The sequence below is a fragment of the Lontra canadensis genome, unplaced genomic scaffold, assembly GCF_010015895.1.
Source record: "Lontra canadensis isolate GAN:19392208 unplaced genomic scaffold, GSC_riverotter_1.0 scaffold62, whole genome shotgun sequence".
Taxonomy (NCBI): domain Eukaryota; kingdom Metazoa; phylum Chordata; class Mammalia; order Carnivora; family Mustelidae; genus Lontra; species Lontra canadensis.
In genome coordinates, this window is record NW_022631056.1 from 804384 (window position 1) to 826570 (window position 22187).

Consider the following 22187-nt stretch of genomic DNA (forward strand, 5'->3'; position numbering starts at 1 on the left):
TAAAGAGAAGTCGAATGTGTGCATTTGTGAGCTCCACAGTACTCTGAATTAGAATTTGTTGCTTAAGTATTTAAATGTCTTCTGAAAAAAATTGTGCATGTGCATGATTAAAGTAAATGAGGTCCATAAAATTTCCCACAGGTATTATGATATATGATACTTTTGATTAATAGTCACAACATTCTTGCAAAAGTTTTGCTGATTAAATATCTACTTTTTAAAAAATTCACTCTTCATAAGGATGGATTTGATTTGCTTTGTCCCAAAGTTTTCATTCAGGTGTAACTACAGTGCAGTGTGCCATATCTAATTTATTCATTGCATATTTACAAAGATAATTCAGTTATAATATTTACATTCATCCTAAAATTACTGTTTATACAGGAATACTATTTGAATTTATTTAAGTTATTGTGGATACATTATATTTGATGTTATTTTCAAATAAATGAGCCAGTTTGGCAGCCAAAAGTAATAAGTTGAAATTAACAGAAATAAAATTCATATTTTTTAACATACAAAATATGGTTATTAACACTTCCCAACCTCATAAACCCAATGATAATATAAGGTCTTAATTTCAGAGGATTATTTTTCACCATTTAAATGTTGCCAATATATAATATTAAATAATTAAAGCATAAAACAAGTTATCATCTGAAAATATCTGTACAAATACATACCTGTACATGTGAAGAATTTAGATTCGCCCACACTAAGCTCTACTTTGCTAAGTGAAATTGTCACTTGAAGAAGAGCTGAAAAAAATATTTAAATCATAATTAAATATGGCTTTCAACATGAATTCTAAGATTCTATCACATGATCTATAAACGACATGACCCAAACAGCAATTATTTTCCCTGTAAATTTTTATTACCTATAAAAAGAAATGAAAGTTTTATAAAATGCAATCTATAACCTAACAACATTATGTCTGTTTGATTAGTATACAATTCACAACCAGATCAAATACAGGACTTATTTACTATAACATGTTGAAATTTGTTTGTCACATAAATGAGTCAATTTATACTCACTTCCATATTTACATTCTTGGTTGTATATGTGCCACCACATTGGGCAATGACTACAAAATGTTTGTCCAACATTTGGAACCTCATTCGAAATCCTACACTGTCATCATAACAATTAAAATACAAACTGCATTTTGACTACCTACTAAAATATTTCCATGAAAAGATGAAAAACACTGCATAAGAAATGTGAATAACACTATCTTCACAAGATAAATAAATTAAGTGAAGGAACTAGGGCGATGGTAATAAAATAGCAAAGATGTTCAATAAGCTTGTCCGATTTGAAATAAAATAGCTGAATATTCTAAAATTTTAGAGGATACTTAGAATTATATTTTAATACAAATTGAAAGACTTATATTTCTAATAATATGGTAGGCAAGATAGTGTGACCACACTCCAAAACCCTTCCCACCATCCCTTACTTCCAGATGCCTATAGCTGGCCTTTCAGAAAAGTAATGGAGCATCAAGGGATTAAAAAAAAAAAAAAGAAGAAGAAGAACAATCTAAAAATCAGAGTATAAAGTGATACTGGAAATTTGTGGATTGTAGTAAGCAAAAGGTGCAGAGATTTCATAAAGATAGGATCAAAACTTGTCTGTAAAAGGGGGTGCTATAGCACACTAGGTAACACGGGAGCAGAATAAAATTCACCCTTAGTATAAGGAGGGTATAGAATAAATCAGCCCACTGGCAAAAGGGCAGTGATAAGGAGAGTGGACTCTCCTAGCCTGTGCAAGAGGGGGAACTATTTCTGTTTAAACAGATTAACCACACTCTGCCATATCCCAGGTTTGGGAATTTAATTATAGACACATTTGGGAAACTCCAAGCTGAAATACTAAACAAAGAAGCAGTGCCACACGTGGGGCTCCCAGCTCAGTGGCAGACAAACATAACCCCCTTCCGAGGAACTATATCATTAGCCCACACTGCCCAAGATGTTCATAAATTAAGCTCTCTTCAATGGAAACTCATATTCTGTCCAAAAAAAAAAAAAAAAGTGAAATAAGGCACTGAAAGCAAGAGTCAACTAAAACATTCAAAAGGATAAACAGATCCATGAAGTTTCAAAAAATGGAATTAGACTCAACTATATCAAAAACATTTAAAGAAATGAAAGGTAAAATCAAAAACATGAGAGAAGAGGAAACTATTGATCAAGGAAGACTTGTTGGACATGTTCAAGCTCTTTAAAATCCGTTTCTTTATACTCCCCATCATTGAATAACACATTCCTTGTTTTGCAGGATACCTCTTTGGGAAACAGGCTGGCTTATATGGTTTTCTTCTCTCAGTTCTGGGTCTTATTTTTATTCATAATTCCTTAATTCTCAAAGAGCACTTGGCATATGACAGGGGCTCAACAAGTGGTCAAGTAAATCTGAGATTTCAGAGAGAAATAGGTTAAGAAAAGCACAGAAGTTAGAAAGAATAGGAAGAAAAAGAGGAGAACCAGGGGACTAGAGAGTATCTACAAGCTACAAACAAGGCCAGTTCCAGTGAGCATTCACAGATGAGAACTTTTCATTTTGAAGCATAACTAATCCTTCAAGTGCATTTAGTTTAAGTGTAATGGGGCAACAGAAGCAAATTGCAGAAGTTAAGGAAATTGAGACTGTTCCTACAATAAGGTTAAATGGGAAGAGATGGCTGAGGTTTTGGGGATCCACAACTCTGAGCATGTGTTTGGGGGTTTTATAAACTGAGAAAGATCTGGGGAGATAGAAAAGATCTGAGTTTAGGTTAAAGAGTTTAGGTTGAAGAGAGCTTAATTTATGAACATCTTGGGCAGTGTGGGCTAATGATATAGTTCTTCGGAAGGAGGTTATGTTTGTCTGCCACTGAGCTGTGAGCCCCACGAGTGGCACTGTGTTTTTGTTTAAAGATCTTCTAACAGATAGAAGGGAAGGAGGCAAAAAAGACATTATATGGTTGAAAATAAAAAGGGAATTTCCATTCTGTTCCACGTTTTCCTTCTTTCCTCCCTTTTCTTTCTTTTTTTCCTTTTCTCTTGGGATCTTCAGTATGCACTTTTCCAAAACCGAATCCTGTGATTTCCAACCCTCAGCTAGAATTCAGTCAGATAGCATAATTTAATTTCAAACTTTCTATGTGCAAACCGAATCTATTTTCCTTCTGTCAAAAGTTGCTCACTGTTCATATTCCATTTTTGGGCATCATCAATCAATTTTCAAGTCTTGGAGATAGAGCCTCTGAAATATCATTTGCCTGCGTTCTTATTTATTTCCAACACTTCTCCCCCAATACATGTACTCAGTAATTTTAATGTGAGATGTTTATTTTAATCTGAGATAGTGATATATCGGATTCTATATTTCTTTTTGTGACTCTTATCTCTTCAATCTCTCTTTCCACGAAGTTTTTCTCAGGCTGCTGCATGGATAAGTTTTTAAAGCTGTTTAATTTCACCTGCCTGTTTCAAAAGTCCTCAAAGTGGATTTGCTTAGCCCAATTAGTTATTACACAAATTTTAATCGAAAGAAAACTTGCCTTTCCAAGTTTATTTCCGATTACTCTCTCCCAACCCTGTGAAGCTACAGACAACCACAATGAATCATCCCTGCCCTTTTTCCATGGACTCCTTTACTTTCCTGTCAATGTAGATTCCCTCAAACTATTTCCTCCGCTTTTCTCTCCCTGTCTCACTTGTCCACATGGCTGGCTATATCCTATCTTCAAAGCAAGAGTAAAATATCAATAACTTTATAAGATGTTCTTTGATAGCCTCCTCTACGGTAACAACAAATAAATATCTTTGATCAGTAGGCATTTTCATTAAACAAATGAAACTTACATAACAGCTAATTATATTAACTTCTCTACCTTATTTAAATGTAAATTTCTAAAAGTGAAGGCTCATCAACCTCACTTCTGTTTCTCCTTTAATTAAACTGATAACATATGAATACATAGCAGAACAATGGATAAACACTTACCAAGAGCTTATTGTACAGCAGGTACAGAACACTGACTTTATTGACAATATCAAATTGTGCAATGACTTCATTGTTTTAAAAAGAATTTAAGGATGTCAGACAGTTTGAGAAATGTATGCTGATTATTATTTAAACACTTTCCATTTTTGGTCTTTGTAGTAAATTTGTTTTTCTAAGGAAAAGTTTATAGAAAAGACAAAGGATGTAAGCACTTTAAATGTTAAATATAATTCTGGGTAATTTTACACTGATTTGCTGATGGGTATAATAGATAACCTATTCATTGTAATAAAATGAAAATAAGCCTGAAATTAATTAGTTAATTTATATTAAAATACTTGGTTAATTTTTCATTCAGTAAAAACGATCAATTCACCCATTAATCAAGACCATACTTTCCACGGACATTTTGGTGACTAAATACATTGCTATACTTCAGGTATTAAAGTATATAAAGAAAATACATAATTCTTTAGTTTAATACATTTCCCAAAGGCTAGATGTGCTCTAATTGACCTCTACAGATACATTAAAACTTGTGCATATTAGGAAAAACCTGGATAACTAAAATTTAAGGTCATGTCTTAATCATGGCTCTAGTGATTTAACATCCAGAGTTTCTCGTAATCATTCTTGACCTGTGGCCACATCCAACAGTCTCATTTTGGACCCAAATGTCAGAAGAAAATTAAAGTTTTGTAGTGTCAAAAGTTGTGTTCAGAGAAAAGTGGACAGGGCTGATATGATACCTACCTAGTTAATCTCTCCATTTTTGGTGTTTCAAATTACACACAAAAAAATGAAAGTGGATGGTAATATGAGGCCTTTATTTCATTTAGAAAAAAATAAAAAGCATTTCTAATTACAATTTCCATTTAGGACTGGAATTTGAAAATAAAATGGCATTCACTGATGCTGAACAACCCCTTTTTGATGTTTTACTTTTCATGTATTTGGAATAGATATAATAACTTTAAAGAAAACTGTGAAGAGTGTAGTATTTCAATGATTCATTGCCTATAAGGGCCATCATTGACTAAATCATGGCATTCCTTATAAATTAATCAATAAATCATCTTTTTGTATTAGAATTAGGGTTGAATCGTTGAAAAAAATGCCAGTATCTTCACAATACATTCTTTTTTTTTTTTTTAAATTTAAGTAATTTCTACACCCCAGCCATCTGGAGTTCAAACTCACAGCCCCAAGATCAAGAGTCACATGCTCTTCTGACTGAGTTAGCCAGGCACCCCTCTTCATGATAGAGTCTTAAAGTAAGAGAAAGCTTAAACCTACAGACTGAAAAGTGGAGCCATGATAAATCTGTAACCTCTGTGAACTAATTTCAAAGAAATCCATGTAATATCAACCTTTAAAGTAGAGTTAGGTAAATAAAAAATTATCTATAAAAATTAGTGTATTTATTAACTATTTGCATTTTGTAAATCACTCTTTTAAATGCAATGGTATATAAAAATATTAAGCCACAGTTCCAAATGTCAAAGGAATTATAATTTATTTGGAAAGATTAATACTACATAAAATGAAAAATGATAAAACAAGATGGAATGTATCAAATATGGCCATCATGAGATTTATAATCAGGAAGCCTCCACAGAGGGCAAAAAAACTTGAATAAGATGTGCTAGATATTGCAGTAGACAGAAAGAGGGTAGACATATGTGAATACGTGAATGTGTCCATGACATATGAAGAATATATGTGCTTCTGGACATTCCAGGTAAGGCAGAGGTATTCAAGGAACATTCAGAGGATAGCTAGAGATCAATATAGAGGAGGTTAACTTCATGTATAATATTGGTAATATATTATCATTGGAGAAAGTTTTGAAAAGACATCAGAGGATCTCAAAAGCCATGGTAAATATCAAACCTTAAATTTTTCTTCATTAATTATTTATAAATAGATACTGACATGACAAAATTGGCATTTAATAAAGATTAGGCAGAAGATAGGATGACTGACAACTGAATTAAAGGGACAAGCATTTCAGAGTATGCTATGTTGAGTATCTGCATTAGCTGGTAGCAAAGAATATGGAAAGACAGCAATGGATGTAACAAGGAAAGATTATAATAGGAGTTACCTCTTTGATCAATTAGAAAAATGGTAAAAAGGGAAAAAGTCAAAGACGTTAAGATTTTCTACTTCAGTGAAACAAAGGTCACCAAAGTGAAAAAGGATATCAGGAGAAGAGCTAATGGAGGGAACATATGGAACTGCAGTTTATTTCCTAAATGAAAATTATTTCTCAAAATAGAACACAGGGAACATTTTAACAAAGGTAACTGCTGACATAACAAAGCTTAAATTAATAATTTAACCATGCATATCAAATAGCAGATATCCAAAAGAGGCTTTTTTAATTTATAGGAATATAAATACAATGAAGTCATTGGCATTTCTAAGTTTCATGAGGGGCCCAAGGGCCCATTGCAATTTGATACAACATTTAACAATGGCATTTAAAATGGCCAGTTTATCACCTACAGAGGTTTAAAAACTGACAACTTAATCAGTCTACTATATGCCTGACACAAAGCAGAGTTGGATTCACTTAAAATTCAACAGACACGCAGAAAGAACTTAAGGCACTGATTTATCTTGGTAGAAGGACTTGTAATATTTTTTCACGCAATCACTATTACTCCTTGGCTTCCACATCCAGGGAGCTGGGAGAACTAAGGCACTTACCTATTAATTACAGAAAGTCTCAAGGAATCTTACTCACTGAAAGTCCTTATAAATTATTTATGCCAAATGAGTATGATTTTTCTCAGTTTTTGATTGAAAACATTTTAAAACTTATCTGCTTTAAGAGAACTAGGTACATAGATTACTTACTTTTTTTATTATTGAATTCCCATGTCACCATATTACAACAGTCTAAGTTGTTGTTGTAATCTAACTAGATTTTGAAAATGTTTAAGAAAATTCAGAACTTTGGAAGTATAAGAAAGAAAGACTATCTTCAAATACTTTAGGAAATTTGATGGCTATGAATATTTTATGAAAATTTTATTATTATTATTATTATTATTATTTTGAAGATTTTATTTATTTATTTGACAGAGAGAGAGCAAGAGAGGGAACACAAGCAGGGGGAGTTGGGGAGGGAGAAGCAGGCTTCCCACCCAGCAGGTAGCCCGATGTGGGGCTAGATCCCAAGACCCTGGTATCATGACCTAAGCCTAAGGCAGACACTTAACAACTGAGCCATCCACACCCTGAAAGTTATTTTTAAATAAATTCTTTCATCTAAGTTTACAAAGATGAAGTTAAACTTTTTAGTGTAATTCCTCTTCAACTCCATGTTGTTGTTGTTTTATATTTGAATTCAATTTTCCCATCCTAAGGTAGCAAAACAAATACACCAGTTGCTAGATCACCTGGGTCCTTTTAAAAGAAACTGGTCTACCTCCTTAATGCTTCTGTTTCAGTTGGCCTTTCCTGTCAAGCTACAGACCCCATCTAATCAATTCCATCCTAAAAGTCACTCATCCAATATATGGTGAAGCCAGATTTGAATCCAAAAATTTGTGCTCAGTGCTTGTGATCTTTACTTCACTATAAACTTCACATAAATATTCTTTAAATATTCAGTGTAGTCTGGCTTCATTGTAAGCACTCAGAACTCAGCTTCCATTTGTCCATCATCCCCTCTTCCATGTTTTAATCATATATATTTGTATATAAAACTTGTATATATCTCCCTCTCATAATTTGTGAGAAATAGAAACATATTTGCTAATGCCTATTATACTGATTTACTTAAAAAAAAACTTTTATAACCCTCGAAATCAGCATATCAAAACTCAAAAGCATTCTCTTCCTGTTTTATTCCATTCTTTATTCTCTATCTTAAGTTATGGCTTTACTATCTATTAAATCTAGTTTGCCAGAAAAAAATTGAAATTTCTAAGGTTCTCTCACCCTCTCCTCTCACTGATACAAAATTCACAAAATTTAACTCACTCTTCATTAAGTTTCTCTCAATTCTGCTTCTGTTCTGCATCCTCTCTGACTTAGTTTGGTTTGTAAGAAAGTCCATAATAAATCAATGTGTATACTACTAAGTATTTACCCAAAGAATACAAAAATACTAATTCAAAGGGATACATGCACACCAATGTTTATAGCAGCATTATCTACAGTAGCCAGGTTAAGGAAGCAGCCCAAGTGTCCATAAAGAATAAAGAAGATGTGAAATACAGATATAGATAGACAGATAGATAGATAGATATAATGAAATATTACATGGCCATAAAAATGAATGGCAAAAATCAACAAGACAGTAAACAACAAGTGTTGGAGAGGATGTGGAGAAAGGGGAACCCTCTTACACTGTTGGTGGGAATGCAAGTTGGTGCAGCCACTTTGGAGAACAGTGTGGAGATTCCTGAAGAAATTAAAAATGGAGCTTCCCTATGACCTAGTTATTTACCTCAAAGATACTTATGTAGTGAAAAGAAGGGCCATCTGTACCCCAATGTTCATAGCAGCAATGGCCACACTAGCCAAACTGTGGAAAGAACCAAGATACCCTTCAATGGATGAAGGGATAAAGAAAATATGGTCCATATATACAATGGACTATTATGTGTCCATCAGAAAGGATGAATACCCAACTTTTGTATCAACACGGACGGGATTGGAAGAAATTATGCTGAGTGAAATGAGTCAAGCGGAGACAGTCATTTATCATATGGTTTCACTTACTTGTGGAGCATAAGGAACAACATGGAGAACATTGGGAGATGGGGAGGAGAAATGAGTTGGGGAAATTGGAGGGGGAGACAAAGCATGAGAGACTGTGGACTCTGAGAAACAAACAGGGTTTTGGAGGAGGGAGGTGGGGGGTTGGGTGAGCCTGGTAGTAGGTATTAAGGAAGGTACATATTGCATGGAGCACTGGGTGTGGTGCATAAACAATGAATTTTGGAATACTGAAAAAAACAAAATAAAATAAAATTTAAAAAAATGAAATCTTGCCATTTGCAATGACATGGCTGAAGCTGGAGAATATTAGGCTAAGCGAAATAAGTCAGTCTAAGAAACACAAATATCATATGATTTTGCTCTTATGTGGAACTTAAGAAACAAAACAAATGAGCAAAGGGAAAAAAAAGAGAGAGAGGCAAACCAAGAAAGAGACTCTTACCTATAGAGAACAAACTGATAGTTACCTGAGGGGAGGAGGGTGGTAGATGGGTGGGTGAATTAGGTGATGGGGATTAAGGACTGCACCCGTGATGAGCACCAGATGGTGTACGGAAGTGTTGAACCACTATATTATACACCTGAAACTAATATTACACTTCGTGTTAACTAATTTGAATTAAAAAAAAGAAACATTAAAAAATGGGCATACAAGAAGTGATATTATAGAAAATGAAACAAAACCAAGTGAATATGTCTCTTTTTGCTTTCTTTTTTAAAAGATTTCATGCATTTATTAATGAGAGACAGAGCAAGAGGCAGAGGGAGAAGCAGGTTCTCCATGGAGCAGGAAGCCCAATGCAGGACCCGATCTCAGGACTCTGGGATTATGACCTGAACCGAAGGCAGACACATAACTGACTGAGCCACCCAGGTGCCCTGCAAATGAAAATTTCTTATTCATATTTCTCCATGAATGTTTCTGTTGGCTGAACTGAATAAATAACAGTTTTTAATCTACTTTTATTCTCTGTAGACTATTCTATTTTTGAGAATCTAGGCCTTGCTAAATTTAGAAAAAATTGCATAAATTAAATTAGTGACATATTAAGTGCCTTTTGAGTAAACTGTTTTTCTATCATGGATTATCCGGTAATTGTGGGTATTTGTGTATCAGTCCAAACATGCATTTTACTTGTGAATAGAAGTATACAAAAATGTCATCCAAATGACTGGTACTCAAAAAGTAATCAGTGTTCAAAAGAGAATATGTGAAGGAAAAGAAAGGCCAAATAAGGATAAAAAAGAAAGAAATACAAAAGAAAATGAGAAGATCTGTAAAGAAATGTCAGAAATGATGAGCTTGGGAAGACTATCATGGTAAGGCAATATATTTTATGGTCATAACACTTTCATATGTCATAGAATCACAGCCCTGAGCAAAAATCAATCACTTACATATGGAGATTCTCCCACATGTCAAGCATTTAAAAACCTGGGCTTACCAAGAAATCAGAATAAATCAGAGCAAAGAGGAAATGTTTGTGAAATGAAGTTCATGCAGATTCAAATATATTTTTGTTGTAAAAACAGACAAACTTTTTTCCCAAAATACATTGTCTGAAATTAAGTAACACATAGTAAGTTTAGAATAAGATATAGAAGTTGAAATTCCAAATTTGTCTATTTATTTTTTGAAACTCAAATTTAAATAAACTTCAATACATAACATACTCAGCAAAATAGTTTGTCAATAAAAGTAAAACAATTACTTGAATATTTATAAGCCTGGAAGCAATAAGACCATCTATCCCATATTTTAAAATAAATCATTTTTCTTAAAATGTAAATAAAGGTAAAAAATATCCCTTTATGCCAATTAGTCTGAAAAATGTCGTCTGAGTGTGAAGTGATGCGATCTCTGCTTACGTGGTAGGTAGGCCCAGAGTTCGTTACCGGACCAAGCACAGCTCACTCATCACTTTTGGTGAGTGTGACATTTAATTAAAACTAAAATATCCTGAAGTGGCAGCTAAGTCCAAGTTCTACATCCAATCCAAGTTTATTTCAATAGACACCACTTAGACATGTAACTTATTAGCTGCCTTGATGAAACTAGGATAGAACATAGTGTAAAATTTTGAATCACTGCTAATACTATGCAGTAATAAATTAAGAAGAGTGTTTGCATTGAGCCTAATTCCTAAGTGTCTGGATGCCCATGTTAAGTGCTTTGTCTACTCCAAGTGTATGGACTTTCTCTCCAGATTAAAGTTAGTATAAGCCTTATTCATAAGCCTGACAAATCAGAAATCAAACATCTGTCACAGCCCAGCTACACCAGTGTTCACCTGCCTTCCTTGCCTGAATTGAATCACGGTGCTGGCTATTCAATACTCACAGTGCTTATCAGCACGCCTTGATATACATTGTCAGAAAACGTGAAACCTGTCAGGATATTGCAAATTCTAGTATGAAATGGTGCGAAGAAAAGAAAGAACACGTCTTCCTCAACTTTAGGAACAAAAATGTTTTAAATTAGAAGCACTATTATAAGGGACCCCTGAAAGATGCCATCCTTAATGTAAGACCATACTAATTTCCTTTGCTCATTGTAAATCATAAAATTACTATAACATGAATACATTACGTCCCAGAATTCAAAATATTTTTATAGGAATACATTCCTTTAAAACAAACAGTTTTGAAAGAATATTATAAGGCATGAGTCATAATATTTTAAAGGTTTTCAATAGCACAGGGTAACTCACAATGACTACTAGAATAAAAATGACATTTATAACTCAAAGGTAAATGCAATTATTTACTCATTCAGTGGCTCACTCAATAACCATGCATGGGATCACTAAGATTCACCTGAGCACATATAGAAAGTTCGCTGTTATATAACCACAAGAAACCTATTTCCCTAAGCTGAAAAGTTTATAGTTTCATGAAATAAACAATTTATATATTTTAAGAAGTCAACAGCACCAGCATGGTCCTGTTCTGGTGAAGACCTCTCCCAGGCTGTAGACTGCTTACTTCTTGTGTCTTCACAGGGTGAAAAGAGGGAGAGAGCTCTTTGGAGTCCCTTTTATTACGGCACTAATCGATCACAAGGGCTGTACTCTCATAACCTTATCACCTCCTAAAGACCCCACTTGGTAACATCTTCATCTTGGGCATTAAGATGCTACCATCCCAGTTTTGGAGGGGCATAGACATTCAGATCAGAGAGGCCTGAATTCAATAATGTGGACTGAGGTACTAAAGATTTCTTCCCTTAGGAAGGACTTTCTACAGTAGACTATAGAATTTGCTGACACATACACAAATAATACAAAAATTTCTGGTGCTCACTTCCAGGATACTCATTACCCTGGTGAGGGGTAGAAAATGTAGTGCAAAATTTTAAGTTTTATCCCTATGAACACAAAAAGCTATTGTCTCAGTCACCACTTGCAGAAAACTATGGACTAGAGTTATATATTTTTTAAAGATTTTCTTTATTTATTTGACAGACAGAGATCACAAGTAGGCAGAGAGGCAGGCAGAGAGAGAGGGGGAAGCAGGCTTCCTCCTGATCAGTGAGCCTGATGCGGGGGGCTCGATTCCAGGACCCTGAGATCATGACCTGAGCCAAAGGCAGTGGCTTAACCCACTGAGCCACCCAGGTGCCCCTGGACTAGAATTATTATAAATCTTATTATAATGTAATAAATACACCTGAAGTAACCACATTTCTAAATCAATGCTAAGAGAAATTATAATAGTATCAAAGTAACTCATTTCTACCAAACTAGCATAATAATAAATATTTAAGGGTACCCTATGTTCCAAATTCTGTCACATGTAAGTATGGCTCCTTCTCCAACAGGACCCCTTTGAAGTTGTTAATTACACATCAGAAGTCTCCTCAGGTCGTTTTTTCATGCAGTCCTCCTCTTCAACATGGCAAGCCTCCTTTTTCTTCCCTTCTGTTTCACCCTCCAGAATTAGGTTGTCTGCCTCTCTCTGTCACTTTGTGTCTTGCTCTTCAGCATACCATTCTGTCTAACTTACCACATTTAAGGGATAATTATTTGTTTATACAGCCATATCTCTAATTCGAATTTTTTTTTTAAGAATTGCTTTCTTCATACTCTTTTTTTTTTTAAATTTTTTTTTTATTTATTTGACAGACAGATCACAAGTAGGCAGAGAGGCAGGCAGAGAGAGAGAGGAGGAGGAGGCAGGCTCCCTGCTGAGCAGAGAGCCTGATGCGGGACTCGATCCCAGGACCCTGGGATCATGACCTGAGCCAAAGGCAGAGGCTTCAACCACTGAGCCACCCAGGCGCCCTCTAATTCGAATTTTTGCTGAGAAAAGACAATGCCTTACTAAATTTATTAAATGCCTTGGAATATTGCAGGTGTCTATTTCATGTCTTAAAGAATGAATGTATACACGAGTTGGATATTTTAAAAAAATCAACACATCTAAATATAAATTTACCAAATAAAAATGTGCAAATCTATTCCCCACTCCCACTCCCGGGAAAGACAGGGTACTTATTTTAACTTATATTTTTAAAAGATTTCCTAGAATCAGACCTTTTTATTTTAATACCAGGTAAATAATGAAAGAAACAAATCTGAATATACACTATTTGACTGATTTGTTGATTGCAAAGAAAGATGATTATTACTGCAACAGTGAGTTCTATGATAGGTTTCAGACCGAAAATAACACACTAACCTATTCGTTATTATTTTTTTTTTCATTCAAACCAACTACATCTCATGCAACCGAGTACTGAGTATGGGAGCTGATAAAAATATTTTATACCTTCATATTTTGTGACCTAGCTTAGAACCTTAACAGAAGTAAAGAAAGAGTACGTCCTGAATACCTATAATTATTAGTACATTTTGAATATGCATACTTTAAAATAGAACAGTAACAGTAAAACTACATATTTTATAACTCATAAATAATATTCAACTTTGTCTACTTTTTCAGTATTAACTAAATTTATGCCACTCTGCCTTATAGCTGTGCTTTTAAAACTCATCAGTTAGTCCCTTTAGACATGAGTCCAAGGGGTCAGGAAACTGACCAGAGCCCAAAACATTCATCTGACCCAAAAATGACAGGATGATGCATATATCTATGAATCCCCCAATCACTGAATATTTACATAAGTGGATTCCTCCTCCCCACTATTTATGCAGGAGTGTAGCTGGCTCAGAAAAAATCAACAGTTTTATGTTCTTTCTCCTTCATCTCTGGTTCCTGGATTCTTGATTTTATTTGGTGTACCATTTGGTCTATTAAAAATTTAGAAGACTGTTAGATTTCTTGAGCCTTTACAATCTCAGATGACAAGTAATCTGCTCTAATCACAGCCACAAGAATTCCATTGGACATTTTATATAGCTTCAAAGGTTCCTGAAGTTTCTGTCTTTTATACAGAATGGGGGATAAGATTATATGCAGTTTACCTGACTCTCCACTTAAGAGACAGAAGGGAGTGCCTGGCTGTCAATTCTGCGCTTACTCCATGACCACTCTTTGCTCCTAACCTGCAGAGAAATTGGTTGTATTCCAACTCAATCTATCACTTAATTTTACAAGCCAAAGAGCTTACAGTTTAATGGCAATCCCAGGAAAGTGGTTTCTTTTTATCTTGTTTATCTGAAAAACTGGAACAGGGTGAAATTCACCTCCTACATACAGAAAGCCTATGATAATGATTCCTAGGACATACTAAATCACTGCAGAGCTCTATTCTATACTAGCAGCTTGATTAAAAAGATGAATGATTGCAGGTCCAGTGCAGGAAAGCCAAAGAAGGGAACAACAATGACATCTTCAAAGATGTTCCTGGTAAAGAACAGAGGACTACTGCTTTTCTAGTGTTACTGAGTAGGCACTGCTCAAGGTCACGATAACTTCTATAATGTTTCATGAAGCTGGACTTCCAAGGTATATAGGATCTCCTCTGGATGGGGATCACTGGTATGTCCAACACACGGAAGTGACTTCTTCTAGAGGTTCATTAACAGTTTAGTCCTTGAATCTCCGAGCTGAGGAACTATAATATACTTGAAATATAGTAACTTGTTCTTTAGATTGGACTTGTGTGAGCATCTGTTCTCTGCATTTGGAAACATGGCATTCCTTTAAAAATGCACATGATTGTATAGAGGTTGCATTTTAGGTCATCAACAGGTGGAGGGGGGAGGGACTCTATTTCAGTCTCTAAGTGTAGGAAACCCTCCAACAATCAAGGACACCCAAAAGCCCTTGTGTATGCAAGAAGGTATAAGCAGTCCATCACTCAGCTTTACACAATCAAGCTAAAACAATTGATCTCTGTATGCAAGGAAGGGACTAGTCAGATCCCCAGAAACATCTAGAGTATTCTAATAACTGAAAATTTTATTTATGCCCCTATCCTGTTCTGCCCTGAATTTTGTGTTCCCCTGAAATTCAGATGTTGACGCCAGTGTGATGGTAGTATGAAGTGAGGTCTCTGGGAAATAATTAGATCATGTGAGAGGAGGACCCCTCATGATGTAATTAGTAGCCTTATGAAAGGGACTCTAATGAGCTCTTTCATTCTCTTTCTACCTTGTGAAGATACAACAAAAATTAGGCAGTCCACAGCTTGGGAGAGGACCCTCACCAGGCTTGACTGTGCTGTCACCCTGTTGTCAGCCTTTCAGCCTCTGAAACTGTGAGGAATAAATGTTTGCTCTTTAAGCCACCCAAGCTACTGTAATTTGTTATAGCAGCCAGGATTAAGCCATATCTTAACCCAGTCTACCCTACCTTAGAGAAAATTCATCTTTAAGCACGGACTTAGGTGGAGCTGTATACCTATATTAAAAAGGCAGTTACCTCAGTACTTCCTCATCTAGTGTCAGTCATAACTAGGGATCATGTTTGAGGGCTAACTTTTCAATGAAACTGTATTCTGGAGGATGATGATGGCAATTACTGAAAGTGTATGGCACCCTGAGCCTCTTAGGCCTAACTACCATAGCCTAGAGTATGCAGGGCATGGGCCCATGTCAAATACGTTGGGCCACATTCATTCAGCAACTATTTATAAGGAATCTACTATATGCTAAGTACTATTCTAGGCAGTCAGGTTACATCAGTGAAGAAAACAGACAGAGATCCCTACCCTTGTGAAGTTTACATTTGAGCAGGTGAGAGTCAGACAAATAGGAGAAATAAGTAGTGCTATGGGAAAAAAAAACTAATCATGGAAATAACTCATGCTATGAAAAAAAAAAAAAGAAAACATGGAGCATTCTTCAGAATACTTTGATAAAGTGTTTTTGGCTAAATACTTTGGAAGGAAGTCTATCGCATAAGCTAAAACATCATCAGCTGAAGGATAGCGTAGAATGCTAGCAGCAGATGACTTCCTGCTGGCCATGGCATCAGGGATGCAGAAGTAAGCAGAGATAGCATAGAGGGTTCATAGCATGGTGAAGCCCTGCTTGATTAGAGCAGCCAGACTTTGATCTTGGGAGGGAAAGTCTTGAACAAAGGGAGACACAAAAAGCACTCCAGTCTCTTTGGTAAATAGGGCACACCTCCCTGAGAAGTCTGGAAGCTCAGGTAAGCTATAGCTCTCTGCAGTACAGGAAAGTATGATTCTAGTGCCGAGGGCCATGACCAGCCTTCTCAAAGCATAGAAAGGTATTATGACCCCTCAAAAGACTTCAGGCTACCAACATTCCCGTTGCATCCTAGCTGTGTTTTCAATATCATTTTGATAGCTTTGGGTTTATTTTACCCAAGATTTCACTTGGAACAAAACTCTTGTGATGAAAAAAAAAATCATAAAAACCCTAATATATATGCTAACCATTAATAATGAATAGAAAAAGGATATGCACACTGGGAATAATGTCTGTTTTCACAACAGCTATACAAATCCAACCTTGTCACAAATGGAGGACCTACCACCCTGAGTCTTGTGGAATCACTGAAGGGGTTCTATCACACCCCATACACACTTCATGTATCTTTATCCTGCCTTAGAGGTATCTTGCTTTGTTTTAACTCTTTACTCCAAACCTAAACTGGGCAGTTGAAGAAGTGAAGCATATTATATAGTAGAATGGGGTCAATTTCAGTAACGTGTATGAAAAGAAGATTATGGGCCAGATGACTGGTTATGTTCTAGTCTTTAAGCCCAACCTCTTTCCAAAAGATGTTCTAGAGGTGGGAACCGCAGCAAGAGACAACATCAAATGACCAACATGTGATTTTCTGATTATTCACAGACATGACTCATCTGCCAAATAAAATCCAATCCACAAATAACAGTTTTGAATACAGGCTCTCTGTCAAGTTTTCTAAGGATTATGAATGATTAGGACTTCAGTTTTGGCATCAGACTTGATTAACCTATCCTGGCCTTGCCATCCAGTAGCTGGGAAATGTCAGTTTTCTTGATGTCTCCTAGTTTCAGATTATTCATCTACAAAGTGACAGATGAATACCACTGAATTCATAGTGTCTTTCTAAGAATTAAAAGGACTAATAATGTGACAAGCTTAATGTACTGTTTGACACACAGTTTAGGAAAATAAGTAAGACAAACAGAACAAATATAATGAAATTAAAATTTGGACTATCTTGGTTTTCAGACTCCTGAAGTTGACTTCTTGTTTTGAAATTTGCTTCTGATCAATGATTTTGGTTTGACTATTCTGTTTTAACATTCTATTTTTTTATTCTTTTATTTGGGAATTCAGTAAAGGTCTTGGATTTTATAATTCCTCTGTGTTTCAAAGTTTCTAGTATCCTCAGGTGAGAGTTAACATATCTCACTGAGTTCTAATGCCAAAGACTGAGCTCATAATCACTAACAACCCTGTTTCAGAAATCTTGGTCAGTTGCCTAATGGGCCCTAGAACCCCAGTGTCTAAGCTGTTTCTTGATACCTGCAAGTTTGAAAGTATAGATAATTTAGTTTTAATAATTTCCCAATATAAGAACTCAACAATTTTCTTTTTTTTTTAATATTTTATTTATTTATTTGACAGAGAGAGATCACAAGTAGGCAGAGAGGTAGGCAGAGAGAGAGAGAGAGGAGGAAGCAGGCTCCCTGCCGAGCAGAGAGCCCAATTCAGGACTCGATCCCAGGACCCTGAGATCATGACCTGAGCTGAAGGCAGAGGCTTAACCCACTGAGCCACCCAGGTGCCCCAGAACTCAACAATTTTCTAAAGACTGGTTGAGTTTAGGAAGATTCAGTTAAATAGTACTTATTAAGAATTTACCATATAAAAGAAGAATGGTTCTAGGTACTATTGGGATTACAAAAATAAATCAGCTGCACTTCAAATTAAGTAACTGCATCAGTTCATTAACTTCATCATTAATAAATGAAGGACACATCAGAAAATGAAAAATTCATGCTCCATTAGGAATTTTTGCAAAACAATGCCATGAACAGATTCTTTAGTACTCAATGTTTCTGGACATTCTCTTTGATAACAAAAACTAACATTAAAAGAGGGGAAGAGGTGATGAGATAATGCTCAATTTAATTTAGTGGGAAACAGGAGCCAAACCCAACCATATTAATGTTCAAGAAAGAATGCAGGAAATTTGCATAAGCAAAGTGTGATAGCAAAAAGAAGGCAACATTAATACTGAGAGTTGTGGAAGGACTTTAGAAGAAATGGTCAAAAGACTTACTTATTCACCCATCAGAATTAGAGAGAAAGAAAAATACCCCAGAACATAGAAAGAATATGTCCAATAATGCAAGGAAGGGGGGAAAAAGCCATTTTCCAGTGGTTTTGGTAGACTTGAAAATTTAGGTCCAGATGGCGGTAATGCTTCTAATGTGACAAAAATAGGCTGAACATAAGTATATGCTAGAACTTAAATGGAAGACTTGGACCTGGCTGAGTGGTAGGAAAATGATGTCTCTGGAAGGACTGAGAAGGAAGGAAGTGAGGAGAGGATGAGTGGGAAGGAGAGAAGAAAAAGTAGTTTTGGAAGACAGATGATGATTTCATTTTCATTTTATAATTGATCCTGGCGAGTAGTTCATCCAGTGTAGTTCCTTGTATTTAAGTACACAGTAAGAGAGCATGGGTATGGGGATATTTTTATTTGTTTAGCCATTTGATATAAAATAGCACAAATACTTAAGCCATGAAAGTAGTTACATCGCTCTTATTTTGTTTTATTTGGTTTAATTTTTGAAAGATTTTCCTGTGCATCTCGTGTTTCGGTATCTTCCATAATCTAATTTATTTTTTTTTTTTTTGTGAAGAAGATATTTGGGGCACCTGGGTGGCTCAGTTGGGTAAGCCACTGCCTTTAGCTCAGGTCATGATCCTGGAGTCCCGGGATCGAGTCCTGCATTGGGGGTCCCAGCTCCACAGGGAGTCTGCTTCTCCCTCTGACCTTCTCCCATCTCATGCCCTCTCTCTCTCTCTCTCTCAAATAAATCAATAAAATCTTTAAAAAAAGAGAATACATTTGGATAGATTATAAAACAAAGAGAGTCAGACTCAATCTTAGATAAAGTTATCTGTTAAGAATAATTCTGGCTAATGAATGTTGGAGGAAGAGAAAGAGCACTTAGCTTTTTTTTTTTTTTCTTTTAAAGATTTTATTTATTTGACACACAGGGATCACAAATAGGCAGAGAAGCAGGCGGGGCGGGGGGGAAGCAGGCTCCCCACTGAGCAGAGAACCCAATGCGGGGCTCGATCTCAGGATTCTGGGATCATGACCTGAGCCAAAGGCAGAGGCTTTAACCCACTGAGCCACCCAGGTGCCTCGAACTTAGCTTTTTTAATGACATATAATCAAAAACAAAACAAAACAAAATGTTGCATTAATTCTTTCCCCATAAAAGAGAACAGGCAGGTCAGGTGTTAAAAAGAATCATGTACTTAGTTTAATCTAGTTCTGCCCTGTGAAGGACATATTATCTAATAAGCGACAAGCAATTATAATCATGTAATATTAGATCAGCTGTAGAGAAAAACCTATGATCAGATTTTTTTTGTGAATAAAATATAACCTCACCAGAAAAGGAATTTGCTAAATAGTTATTTGTACATCTTATAAAATAACCCTTACAATTACACCGGATGAAATTTAGTATAAATAAAAACATATTTATAATTTAAAAGAAAGTTTGGGGTTGAAATTTTCTCTCAAGGGTTACAGATTGATACTTGGTGGTTATAAGACGGACAGTAGAAATGTCTTGTTTGGCCCACAATATTGTTTTAAAAGTGAATTTGAGGGGTGCCTGGGTGGTTAAGCATCTGCTTTTGGCTCAGGTTATGATCCCAGGGTCCTGGGATCAAGCCCCATCTCAGGGTCCCTACTCAGCAGGGAGTCTGCTTCTCCCTCTCCCTCTGCCCTTCCTCCCCTGTGTGCGAGCATTCCCTCTCTCTCTCGTTTTTTCCTCACATGCTCTCTCTCTCTGTCTCAAATAAATTAAGAAAAAAATTTTTTAAAAAAGTGCACTTGAATGTCTTCTGGGAGAACCCTCACGCTAAGGTCTGTGGGGATCTCTGCTTTTCCTCTCTTCCTAATGCAGTTAGCTGCCAGGGTCTCTGTATAAACATTAGACTTGTTGACCTATGTACTGCATATCTTGATATGTTTGCTTATTTCTTTTTTTTTTAATTTAAAATCAATTGGCCAACAGATAGCTCATCATTAGTTTCAGATGTAGTTTTCAACAATTCATCAGGTGCGTATAACACCCAGTGTTCATCCCACCATGTGCCCTCCTTAATTTCTTTTTCCTTTTTGGAAAAATGTTAGAAAAAGACTGATAATTTTTATATTTTTTAAAATCACTCTCCATCAAATGCAAATTTGGAAACATGTGGCACATGTGGTCCCATTATATAAGTCAACTGGAATTTTTTCCAATTTGCTAATCAGTAATGAAAGTTAAATTTCTAGGTAAAGTAAGCAGCTCCCTTGATAGAATGCACTGAGCAGGACCAAAGAGCTTGTATCAAATTTGATGCAAATATAATTTTTCCTAGCATCCATTTAGAATTTTGGTGACTCCAAGTATACTTTCTTCCTTATAAGCTTTGTCTTGCCCAATTAGCTTTCAATGGTGCTTGAAATTCCCACTTGAAATGCCTTATGTTGACCTGTCCATTTTAATCAAGTTAAATACTATCTGGGAGGAAGATATATTAGCTATCACTTAGCCACAAATTAGTCTATCTGAACCTATTACTGCACATTATCCAACAGCACAAAAAAAAAAAAAAAAAAGCCTCAGGGCACTGGTTCTTGAAATCACTCAAATGCTAGACCGTGGAGAGGCATGGTATACTTGGTGGAAAACCATGCAATATTAATCCGTTACTCTTACAACCATTAAATAGATTTGGTTGTGCTACATCTAATGTCATTTCATTCTATAATCCTGTCATGGGTGGGGGGGACTACAGATTTAAAGAATTTAACAGAAGAAACAATTTAATTCTAAATACTTCATCCAATTTAAATTTTAACAGTTGTTATAATATTTTATTTAGAGAAAAATATTGTTTGTTGCAGGGACATTCTATTTTAGTCCCCAAAAGATTGAGGGAGAAAAATAAATCTGTAAGAGGATGCTGATGAGATGCAAAAAGAAGGTCTTCAATTTTCTTGACCCTAATAAGACATTTGTTGTAAGGTAGGTCAACATCTTAGCAAAAGGGTATCAGGAATAAAAGAAAATACTTCTCTAGTGAATGTACACATTGACTATACAACACATCCAAATTTCAGAAATGTGAGTATATGTTTGTAATATAAATGAAGATAGAGGACCTAATGAGAACTCTAATTACTTTCCCTGGTTAACCAAATAAAGAGGAAGGTGGGGCCGACAGATATTTTTTGGTACCTTGGGAGTGGAACAGCTCTTCTGAATCACAGTTCTACAGGAGAATTAAACTCCAGTGCCCAAGGCATTGTACACAACCTATGAACTCCTCTCAAATGCATCAATAATGATATTAGCAATATACTGTACTTAAAAGAATTAGTCAAATCACTTTCTATAAAACAATTCTCTTGAGGAATCCCACATGAAAATTTGGGGGTACAGGTCTATTGAATAAGTGGTTCAGACACAGAAAAAAACTACATCCTTTTTGAGTTACCTCCTAGGTAACATTACTTTATCACCTTGATTTATTATTATTACTATTATTATAATTATTATTATTATTACTATTCTTTACCACATTATTGGAAAAGATAAAAGGAGCGAGAAGATCAGGAGAAATAAAGGCTTTCTCGGAAATTAGCATTATCTGACTTCCAAGATATTTTTTTTTAACTCACAGAGCCAATCAACCTGAATTTTCTTTTTCTTAGTACCTGAAAGTTTTAATCAAAACCTTATGTTTCTGATTTAAGAGCAAAGCATTTTCGTACACGAAGAAAGCTGAAAATTTTAGTGGACTTTCATAAGAAAGCAAGAACTCTCAGGCATG

The 22187-nt window shown here is 35.5% G+C and overlaps 1 protein-coding gene across 2 annotated transcripts in view; it reads right to left on the minus strand.

The window, feature by feature from the left end:
• The window catches only part of NCAM2 (neural cell adhesion molecule 2), a 514069-nt gene that overhangs the window by 225551 nt on the left and 266331 nt on the right, over positions 1–22187 (minus strand). For both annotated transcript variants that reach the window (XM_032877992.1, XM_032877993.1), the window contains exon 2: positions 684–758. In XM_032877992.1, coding sequence (XP_032733883.1) covers positions 684–758 — 75 coding nt within the window. The remainder of the gene's footprint in view (positions 1–683; positions 759–22187) is intronic.